This window comes from Carassius auratus, chromosome 13 (genome assembly GCF_003368295.1).
Source record: "Carassius auratus strain Wakin chromosome 13, ASM336829v1, whole genome shotgun sequence".
Taxonomy (NCBI): domain Eukaryota; kingdom Metazoa; phylum Chordata; class Actinopteri; order Cypriniformes; family Cyprinidae; genus Carassius; species Carassius auratus.
Genome location: NC_039255.1, coordinates 19,914,257 through 19,925,552, shown reverse-complemented (window position 1 = coordinate 19,925,552; position 11,296 = coordinate 19,914,257). Strand labels below are relative to the sequence as shown.

The window sequence follows — 11,296 nt, the reverse complement described above, 5'->3', positions numbered from 1 at the left end:
AGCTAAATTTAGTGAGAATAGAGTAACAGTGTTATATTTGACATATTGTTATGAAAAGTCATCAGTGCAATGTGTATTACAGTCTTTGGAAAGTTAATATATCCTTGTAGAGAAGTTTTCCATTCTTTACTTTGATATGAACCCCTTGTAAATGTATTTTATAGTGTGAAGCATATCAATGTTTAAAACTACTAGTATAAACATTAATCTTAGAACAATGTTGCTTGTATATTTAAAAATATATTTATATTTAATATTTACATCTTTCTCCTTTCCTAATTGACATTAATTATAATACCTGAAACTGCAAAACAAATAGTTATTAATATGTTGAAAGCAGACCATAATTCTGTTTAGACAAAAAAAAAATTGTTTCTTTCTCAATAGTTCATTTATTGACTCGTTTAACACTAAAAAGAAAACTTGAAATGCTAAGATGCGTTCAAACATTTCTGCCTTTTACATTCAATGCTTTGAGCAACCTAAATATTACGGTTTGAGACATGCAATTCCTTAACATCCCAATGACAAAAAAAAATCCAAACCTTTCTCTGGCTTCTCAAAAATGGCACGCATATTTGTTAAAACAGCAAAGGGACAAATTTACAGTAGGCTCTAAGATAAATCATACGAGGGTCTCAAAGTGTTCAACTGAAATGTGACCGAGCAAAAATTAAGGCTTGCTTGTAAATGTCAGTCACACATGTAATGTTTGTCTATTAGTTCTGCAAAAGTCCGTCAAGAAGAGCGCATGTTTTGAAACCCTTATTCCAGTCCAAGATATCACAAGATATTTACAGGTATGGCCATTATGACCCTTTCTCCATAGTGAACGGGAGAGATTTCACTGTCTGTAAATGGGAGTAAAAAGATATATTATACACACAGTATCAAAGAGCTCTAGAATCGGAGGAGAACGGGGAGCTAATGTGGATTAAATATATACCACTGCACATAGAAATTCATTTACACGTCAACATTTACAAGACACAGGTCCAATGAACCCCCAAAAGTGCCTTTACTTACATTTTTCTGCCAAGTCAGAATGCAGAATTGATTTTTTTATGCTGTTTTTTGTTTTTGTACAAAATTCTAAGTCCATACTGTAATGAATACGCAAACGCATGATCAGCTATTTAGGAAGAGAAAAAAAAACAAAACAAAAAGAAAAGAAAATACTTTGTTCGAAAAAAAACATTTACACTACAGGCTTTCTGCAATGTACCCGTGAAGTTCCTGAAGCTAGGTTTTAAGGGAAAATCAGCAGTTTTCCTCAAGATGTGCAGTAAAAAAGGTGGGGGGCAAGAGATACAATACATCTCCTATTCCACTAAAACAGGAACAAATCTGGTCAATGAATTCAGATTTCCACTGAAAGTGCTCATCTCAATTGCCTCTTTAATCTAAATTTGAATCTGTACAATCAAGCAATTCCTGCTTCAGATCCAAAGCTTGTAGGGAAAACGATAATGTGCACCTATTAGTCTTTAGCAACCCTCCCTATGAGAGCAGGATCTAAAGAATTGAGAGGCATGTGTTATGAAGAACCAAGGTCAGATCACTGTGTCTGGTACCCAGCCATGCCAAAGTTAGCCTGGTTCATCACTGGGCCAGCCTGAGCCTGAGAGGGCTGCGTCCCAAAACCTCCCACCCAGGCCGGGGACTGTGATTGTCTAGAACAATGAAAAGTGGATGTGAACATTTTCAAGTTCCTGCATAGGTAAAAGAAAATACATAACACATAAATGATATATATAAACTTACTCTACACCAAATCCTTGCTGATTCCATGTTTGCCCATACATCCCATAGGACGGCACCTGCCAGCCATTCGTCACATACTGTCCGTATTGTTGAGGATTACCATACATTTGATTCCAGTGTCCCCACTGACCATACTCCATCTGTGATTGCAAAATCAAGAACTTGAGCTTTTTATAGATTTTTGTATATTTTTATTCTGGCCTGATTCAAGCAATGTCAGTATGGGAAGAATTTAATACCCCATTAAAATTAGATTATGATAAAGCAAATTCACAAGAATTACCGGCTGAACGTTTTTGGCCATGTCAGTTGACTCTTTGCCCCAGTAGCACTTCACAACATGACCTTCGATGGTGGTGCCATTCACGGAGACGATGGCATGAGCAGCACTTTCATGAGAGGAGAACCTGAGAGAAAATGATGCTGCTGTATGTAATGATGTCTGTCACCATGTGGCTAATTAAATCTTGACGCTCCCTTTAAAAATAACAAATCTATAATGCATAATAGAAATAATATAGAAACATTTCTTATAATTAACGTAAAAAATGCTTAATATTTTCACAGAAATCGATACTTTTTTTTTCAGGGACCTTGAAAACAAAGGCAAAAGAACAGCATTTACTTAAAATATAAATCTTTGTAACATTATAAAATGATTTACATCCTTTTATTCTGCCCCACTGCTGGGAAAACAGGCTGATATTTGGCCTTTTTGACATTGGCAATTATTACTATTAAGTACAAATGGTATCAGCCATTAAGCACAAGTCATCATCTCAATATTTTACATTACACACAGACTGTGGACTAACTGACTAAATATAAAAAAAAAACTAAAAACAGAGGAATAGTTGAATGATACCTGATAAAAGAATATCCCTTCTCTGGAAAAACTCTGATCTCCATTATCTGTCCGAAAGGAGAAAACGTCTGTCGCATAAGGTGTTCTGTTTGAAGAGAACAGCGTAAGAGCGAGCATGCATACGACTAATCAGAACAGGGGAGTAAACGAGCACGTGCAGCCGTACCTGTGAGACCTGACTGAATGCCACCGCAGTACACCGTGCAGTTCTGAGGACTCGACTGGTTCACCACCTCGTCAAATCTCAGCTGCTTGGAGCTGTCTGAAAGTTCCCCCCATTCAGTCATGTTAATTCAGCTCAATTCTAAAGACAGCAAACTGATAAGACACAGTGGATCAAAATCTGGCTTACTGTCTTGCACACTCTTGGGGGCTGGAGGTTTCCGAGTTGCCCAGTTTGTCCGGATTTGCCGTCCACCGAGCCACTGACCCCCCATGTGTACTATGGCATTCTCAGCATCCTAGAAATGAAGAAACAACAGACTTAAACATAAATGTAAAGCGAAACCAAACTATAACCTCTCAGCAACACTTCTAGTCATTTAATAGATCATCTGTGTCCTAGTTCGCTTATAATTACTTTTACTAAACTGATTAATAGCTTACACTTGAACAGAAAAGCACTCTAACAACAGTCTGACTCATTCCAGTAGGTTGAATATCTGTAATACTACAGCTAAAATATGAATGGTAGTAAACAGAAATAGAATAACCTTCACTCTGTGTTCCTGTACTGGAGCCTTACCAGTTTGTTATAGAAGGACACAAATCCATACCCCTTTGATTTCCCTGTTGTCATATCCTTCACCACTCGTGCATCCCTGCAAGAAAAACGGAACAATGGAAAAGTCAGTCCACCGACGGCTTGCTAAAAGATCTCAAAAAGAAAGGAACCACACACACACACACACACACACACACAATACTGTACTGAGAGACACAGTTATTATTAAAAGTTATTCTAAAAAAATCTACAAGTACAACTTCTGCATATTCTCTTAATTACTGGTAGTTAAGATATATATATAAATATATATATAAAACAAAAAACAAGTACAATGTCATGCAACCTACACTACTGCATGTATATTTAAAATCTCCTCCAAAGATTTCAACTTTTCCTGTGACACAACATAATGATCCAATCTTCATCTTATTTACTAGTACTCAATCTCTCATATCATCAATGTCATTACCATGCATTCCTAATTTGAACAGTTGTCTCTAATTCTACTCAAGAGTACATAGAAATATCAAAAGAGAAAAGGAATTAAACGGCATACATGGCCTGTTAACAGATTTCTTTATTTTTCCTGGTCAATTCTTTACCACCAATACGGAGTTTGGGAAGCTGCAAATTTCGAGAAATTCACATTTTCAGAATTTGAGAAGAATCAAACTATCAACACAACTAGGAAAACCATGATAAAAACAGTTTTTACAAGCAAATATGAATGAATTATCTGAGGTTTGTTAAAATTCTACACTATGTCAGCGTTAATAGGAAAATACTGCAGTATACAAATATGAAAAGCAAAGAGTAAATAGAAAAAAAATCTACATCTGAGTTCCCAGAGTGCACAGTTCCTTGCTGTTAGCCTTCAAGCTCCTGTCCAATCCTATGAGCATTTCTGTAAAATAACCAGAGCTCTATTAACTGACACTCAGAGCTAAAGGAGACTCTGAAAAGTTTGCAGTGTAGCATGTTTTTTTTTTGTGTTGACAACTAAAAATTTTACTTTTTAAGTAAATCAAAACTACTTACCAATTTTGGAAAAGCGGTGGAGATTAGTGATGAAAATTTTTAGGGTGCACTTTACAACAGATTGATCCGGGGACACAATATAGACTATACTTCGTCCCCTTGGAATTATAAGGTTCTATCTGCGTTCTGAGTAGATTTGAGATATTGAGCTTTAAAGTTTTTGTGTTCCATAGACTTTTGTAGATAGAACCTTTTTGTTTTTTCAATAAAAAATCCCAAAATGTACAAAACTTAAAATAAAACATGACATAATGTAAATAAATTGTCACAGAATAAGAATATGTGAATACATAAATTTTGACAAAAATGTCAGATAGAACCTTATAATTCCAAGGGGACGACTTCCCTGTGCTTGCTGATAATACCCAATATGGGACTATTAAAATCATCAATGTAATTAAATATTACAGTTAGAACAAAACTAAGGTCTATAAAACACTGTGACATCCTGTTTTCAACTGCTGTGACAAACAACTGTGTAGGTTTAAAGAGACATGAAGGTATTTTATATATAAAGGCTTCATTAGTGACAGAACTGTGACTAAATTTGCCAGTTAATCACAGCACATATGACAAATGTAAAGTAAATGTTTATCTTTGCATCAATGTCTTACCAAAATATGTAAATATTAAGAAACACCAATAATTTTAAAAGGAAATGAATAAATACACTTTGAAACGGTTTCCAAGATTTTAGGAAAACGGGGCTTAAAAAATAATATACAGAGATCATCTGGTTCAAAGTAACCGAAAACCACCAACTTGACAAAAAAAAAAAACCAAAAAAAAACCATAATTCCACAAAAGGGTGTGATTTCTGGGAACTTACGAGATTTTCCCAAAGGGTGCAAATGCAGCTCTGATGTCATCGGTTGTGATCTCAGGGCTCAAATCTCCCACAAAAACATGAAAGTGATCTGAAGAAGGATGATATTTAATACATGTAACTACATTTAAGAAAATCTACCTTAAAAAAAACCCCCCACAATTGACATAATACAACAGAACTTACTGGATGTGTCTTTCTTCTGACTGCTAGGAGTGGTTGCCCAATTTACCTTGACTTCCTGTTAATCAAATACACTTCTTGAAGGCATTTTCTTTGGTAACATGATATTCTGGGTGCAATGCTTCACAATAAACATTGTTATACTTGATGTACCTTTCCCAAAATCTTTCTTCCATTCATGGCGGCCAAAGCAGCTGCGGCGTCTCTGTGTTCAAAGAACTCCACAAAGCAATACGGGTCATTGCTAGTATGCTGCAAAACAGAAAATCCAATAGAGTTCACCTTCCTGCTGCTATCGGACTGCTGAGAAGGAAAGCCAGGAAAATATATTATTGCAAAGTCATGGGTATTGGGTGGAAGACTGTTTAATATTGTCAGTCGTCATTTTGCCATTCTGGTGTGATTTTAAGAAAATGTAAGAAATTACGATTTGTTTGTTCGAGGGTAGTTTTAAAAGCAAATGTATTCCGAATATTAATTATAATGCAGAGTTTGATAGGCATTTCCACACAAACCCATTTACACTGAAAAAAAAAACATTTAAAAAAAGTGTAATTTGTGATGTATGTTTACCTCTGTTATCATTTTACAACTTTTACACGGCCCAATCTGAGTAAATAACTGAAGGATCAAGTTCTCCGTTACATCTCTTGAAAGATTCCCCACGTAGCTGAAAATGCAGATAAAACATTTTAAAAATAATAAACAGTAACTATAGACTGGTCCACATAAGTTAAACACATGACACAATGAGATTATTTAGCATTTTAATAAGATCATCTACTCTAGGTGTAGAAAAAAAAAGTGCATCTATATGAGCCAGGAATACCTTTAATGCACAAATGACCTCAGGACGGGAACACATTACACACAACAATAAACTAATGAAACTATGTGGGACAGTTAAACATCGAGTTAATTCACGAGAGATTTTTATTCTACATTGTAGTATCAAACACAAAATTCATACTTAAAGTAGAAAAACAGCAGGCCTGAGATTAGATAACAGGCCTTTACTAAAACACCCGACAATGACATGCTCCTTCAAACACATTAATATTGATTAGAATAGTTTACTGATGCACATATTGAAGCCATATACCATAACTTCTGAAATACAATACAAGTTTAGCTATATTCAGTACATTTGACTTGCATTTAGTTGTTTTGATGAATATTATTATACTAATTAGCCGCTAGCTTAGCTTTAGCATGCTATGGCTATGTTTCCCACAATCGCCAGAATAAGCTTTTCGATCTTTCTGCTATACGTAAAGTCAGCGATAATGGCTGACCGAAACTCTATTATAAGCAGAGATCACCAAGAGCATACGATATCAAAAACGTTGGTAGGACATCGTTTTTGGAGCTAAATTGGTTGCTAGAAGAGTGTCAGTAGTGCAGTAGATTGAACAGCTGTTCACGGAGCACTGACAGGATTCGTGTTTTTGGCTAACGGTTACTTACAGGGTTTTTGGGTGGCTTTCGTCTTCCATTCTTGGATGCCGGAAGGAGTGCTAAAAAAACAATTCTGGACTGGTGTTATTTTCAATGTTGAGTAGAAAATGGCGGAACCCGGCTAGTCAGGAAGACAGTCACTGCGCATGCGCAGAAACAGAAAAAGCCGGTTCTTGAGGGCGATGGATCTGACAGAAAAGAGGAGTTTGACAGAATCACGGTGCTTGTGTAAATATATAATGTATCGCAGGTATATTCCTTAATAATGTGAAGTTGCAGGTTATGTATTTGTATGCTTTTATTCAGGCTAGTCTTTCAAGGTTTGTTATTTGTTTTTAGTGACCACTTGTTAGAGCTCCAATAAATGCCTGAAGTCTTTGACAAAAAAATTATAAATAAAACACAGAGACGAACTCAACCGAGGTAATATTTATTGATTATTAATGTACTGGTTACATTGCATAAATGTTGTTCAGGAATTAAAAGGTATTTCCTCCCATGTGTTTTGTAATCCTTTTTTTACAATGTATTGGCCTATATATTTAAGGGCATGTGTGTGTGCGCGCACAAACCTGCAAAATTGTTTGATTTTTAGTGTTACATTTGATAAATTATTATATCTAACGTATAGACATATCCAGGAATTTGACTTCTCAGGAACAGCTTGCGTTTGTTTAGAATTTTTCTTTAAATAATGTCACAAACCTGGTTTCAGTCCTGATTTCTTTGTATTAATATTCTACATTATGTCAGTGTAATAAAATGTATTTTGTTTATAACCTATATATAATCCAGTCATTAAGGGGGATGCTGGCTAACATGTTAACTCCTCTTAACATAAAAAAACAAAAACAAATTATTTACAATTATTTCAAATTATTATATAAGCAAAATGGAAAGAAGAGTAGAATGACGGAGATCAGACAGGTTTTCCCTGAAATGTATCAGTTCTGTCTGTCTTTACGTTAAAAGAGCAACAAGTGTGCTCGGTCTAATAAACCGGGGTGGAGGGGATTAAAGTGTCAGAGATGATCTGTGTCGGGACGGTCAAGGGGTAATTTTTGGACACACACGTGGGCGTGACCCCTCAGATAGAACTTTCTCGGTAGTCTTCAGAGGGACCTTGCTGCTTCGAGAAACCCGTCCCCGTTCACCGTACGTCATCAAACGGACCCTTTAAAGCGTCCGTAGCGGCTGTAATGGCACAATATTCGGGAGCGAAGCAATATCAGAGTATGAAAACACTATCTCCAGTCGAAACGATGGCAACTAACGATCCTCTACCGCCTGGGTGGGAGATCAAAATCGACCCGCAGACAGGTTGGCCGTTTTTTGTGGATCACAACAATCGCACAACGACGTGGAACGATCCGAGGCACGACACGAAAAAGGTAAGATAGATCTTGATTTTGCTTTGGAAGTTGCGCTGTCAAACGGGTGCGTTTTTCAGGCTATTTAAAAAATGCATAACAACATAGGACGTGCTTTATAGATTACGTGGGCATTGTGGCATTTTAGAGGGTGTTTTTATCGAAAAATACAGTTTTGCTGAGTGCGTAGGCTACGATCCCACTCAGTACATCCACATACTTGATCAGACACCGACTGTCTAGAGTAGAGGAGCCACGCACTTGATATTCGCCGACGCTCGCGCGTGAATCGCTGTCACCTCTGTGGAAATAGCGCTTCGCGTGCATTTGAACGGCCTGTCGGAGCATACACGGGGGAAAATATATTAGTGTGATGATCTCAGCTTAAGTGATTAGTGTGTGACGCACTGCAGTTATATGTGAGACTGTTTAAATGTTTATTTAAAGCCTCGGGAACTACGCGCACTGCGCTTGTTCTCCACATCCCTGGAACCGCGCACCTCTAACGCGTTCCTCAAAGTTTTCCTTACATGGGATTTCAGAAAGATCCGCCCACTCACCGATTCTGTCATTCCCAATGAATGGGCTTGAAAGTTACAAACTGAAAGTGTCAAACTGTTCTCCGCACATCAGGTTCAGGGAGTAAAAAATGTTGGGGGGAACACGGGGGCTTGCCAGTTGCCATCTTTCATTTGATAGATCAACACTTGTCCGAGGTTAGTGTCACCAAGAATCTGCTGGAAAGACACAGCTGCCAGGAGATAAACTGAGCGCTACTCTTGGCGTCTGTGTCAAAAAAAAAAGAAAAAAAAAGGCAGAGGGCATGAGGTTACATACACTACTTCTCTCTTTTAGTATCTTGGTGTTTTTTTTTTTTTTTTTTTTATAAAAGTGCATAACTGTCTTAATTTCAAAACATTTTAAACCTTAAATCAGGCATCTTTAACCTATTTCAGGCCCTGGACTCCCTAGTGAAAGGGAATCGGATGTGTATTGAGCGTTACATTTTGAGCTTGGCCTGTGCATATTTTGCCACATTAATGTCTTTAAATTTTGTTAACGTTTACAATGCAGTGCAGAGATTTGTACATTACATTACATTTTTATTTAGTATGGAAAATAAAGCAATTTGCTGAACTAAAGCTTCTTAACTTTAAGCATTTAGTATGTTGTAAGTTGAGGTCATTTTAACGAAATTTCAGTGGAATTGGAAACCAATCAAGCAAGCAACTTTCTGTTGGGCAACACAACAAATAATGGCACCAAACTGAACTTGAGTGAAATCTCTTTGGATCACTTTTTTTTTTTTTACCATAATTAAATGTGGACTCTTAGTCACGTAGACTCGGATTGAAATGACTTGATATCGCTTGCGAAATTTCACTGAGCAACTGTAAATCTGACCATGCCTTCATTCAGGAGTAATTGCCTCCCTGTTGAAAACCTCTGTCTTAAATTATGTAGCATCTCTGCTGTTTCAACATCGGAATAGGTGTTTCGTGATGATTTGTTAGGGATTTTGTTTGGTTTGATGTTTGTTGTGTCTGTGCAACTCTGATTTACATAGATGAGTAAGGGCGGCCCTCCCCCTCACAAAAAGTATTTTAAGACACAGTGTCAACAGCTCAGGAACCCATTGAAAAATGCTACATAGAGTGAGTCATGGAATTAGAATCGACGGCATTCAGGGTATATCCTGTAAGCCAATGCCATCGCTTAACAGTTGCTGTGCACAGTGAGTTTTTTTACCCACTCATGTTTCATGTTTGATCCTGGACTGCCTCATCATTGAGACAGGGTGGACTGACCTTTGTGTGTCAAACAGATGAGGAGAAAAGACGCAAGACATAAACAGTGTTTTACATTTACGTATTGAACTGAAGCAGTGACTGAGCCCAATAACATGTTGGTTGGTTGCCTGCAATAACATGTATAATATCATTTTACATAAGACAGATATACAATGGGTGGAATTTGCAAATTACTAATTTTGACTAAACGCCAACAACTTGACTGTGACGCTAATAGGAAAAATGTATCAAGTGTAAAATACTGTTAATTATCACATAATGTGTCATATGAAGTATCTATATTTAATACAAGAGTTACTTTTAGTTTATAATGTGTATCATCATAACTGATTATACTAAGTTAATAAAGGAGGTTTTATTTTTTCAGTTAAGATTAATCATGAAAACAATGATCTACGGATTGTGGAGGGTAAATTAAAAAATAAAAGAAAAACATCTACACACCACTATCTCGGGCTTGTTTTTAATAAGTCATTGGTGCAAGTCAAAATATTTTGTCATGCTGTCTGGAATTCCATTTTTGATAATTGGAGCTTTTTCAATAACCGAGTCAACCACATGCTTGAGTTATTTGCCTCCTGCAAAACAATTTGGCGTATAGCTTCTACATACTTCAGCAGAGCCGAAATGAAGAGCATCATCAGAGGTTATATATGCATTACCGGATATTGTGATGGTAAATATTTTGCCTCGTCAATACATGAGGATAAAACTAATATGAATACAAATAGTGGGTTAATTTTGAATAGACTTGATCTGTGTACTAATTAATGTTTTTTTAATGTGTTTTTCAGGTTTTTTTAAATGGCCCCTCTATAGCCCCTGAGTCACCTCAGGACGTGCACAAATCCTATATTCAAGAGATGAGGCAACCAATGCTACGCCAGGGCTACATCCCGATCCCAGTCTCCCATGAAAACACTGAACCCAGGCTGCAGCAGTATCCGAGTTTCTCATACATCCATCCAGTAGTGCCGCAAATTGAGAACAGATGGACGTACACCTTCCCCAACCCCAACAGCACATTGTCGGCCTAGATCTCCAGTGCAGTCCCCATCAGAGGCTTGTTTTGTCTTGTTCACCTGCTTCACACGGCCTGAGGTAAACCATTAGGAATCAGATATCTCTATTAGACATGGCAGTCTCCGTCAGATCTGGATATGGATTCATTGTGAAAGGTTTAATTCATGTACTTTGCTTCCGGAGTTTTCATTTATACGTTTCCTTGGGCCCTGTATTGTCTTTTCAAAATTT

At 37.0% G+C, this 11,296-nt stretch overlaps 2 protein-coding genes across 5 annotated transcripts; one reads left to right on the top strand and one right to left on the bottom strand.

Annotated features, from left to right (window-relative positions):
* Positions 1-369: 369 nt before the first annotated feature.
* Positions 370-6,929, bottom strand: LOC113112995 (nucleolysin TIAR-like). 4 transcript variants are annotated; one of them, XM_026279063.1, is made up of 12 exons: positions 6,871-6,929; positions 5,977-6,073; positions 5,557-5,706; positions 5,407-5,461; positions 5,224-5,311; positions 3,375-3,450; positions 2,982-3,090; positions 2,796-2,891; positions 2,630-2,714; positions 2,048-2,171; positions 1,765-1,904; positions 370-1,673 (listed from the first exon to the last, which is right to left on the bottom strand). In XM_026279063.1, exons 1-12 carry the CDS (start codon positions 6,897-6,899, stop codon positions 1,559-1,561), a joined length of 1,164 nt encoding a protein of 387 aa, XP_026134848.1. In that variant the 5' UTR covers positions 6,900-6,929; the 3' UTR covers positions 370-1,558. The 4 variants fall into 4 exon arrangements, with proteins under 4 accessions (XP_026134848.1, XP_026134849.1, XP_026134850.1 ...); XM_026279064.1 differs by having other exon boundaries at positions 5,557-5,655; XM_026279065.1 differs by lacking the exons at positions 5,557-5,706; positions 5,977-6,073; positions 6,871-6,929 and adding exons at positions 3,913-3,980; positions 4,191-4,260 and having other exon boundaries at positions 5,407-5,456.
* A 1,017-nt stretch (positions 6,930-7,946) lies between these two features.
* Positions 7,947-11,155, top strand: LOC113113284 (BAG family molecular chaperone regulator 3-like). The gene is given in 3 exon segments (XM_026279422.1): positions 7,947-8,252; positions 10,837-11,021; positions 11,023-11,155. Coding segments are annotated over 3 exon segments (510 nt in total). The 5' UTR covers positions 7,947-8,060.
* Positions 11,156-11,296: the final 141 nt, after the last annotated feature.

Excerpts from the sequence above, each read along its gene's own strand:
- LOC113112995 (XM_026279063.1), bottom strand. The coding sequence starts at position 6,899 with ATGGAAGACGAAAGCCACCCAAAAACCCT. Across the intron at positions 5,462-5,556 it reads GAAGAAAGATTTTGGGAAAG|GAAGTCAAGGTAAATTGGGC; the intron begins GTACATCAAGTA and ends TTTGATTAACAG. Across the intron at positions 3,451-5,223 it reads GCACCCTTTGGGAAAATCTC|GGATGCACGAGTGGTGAAGG; the intron begins GTAAGTTCCCAG and ends TTTTTCTTGCAG.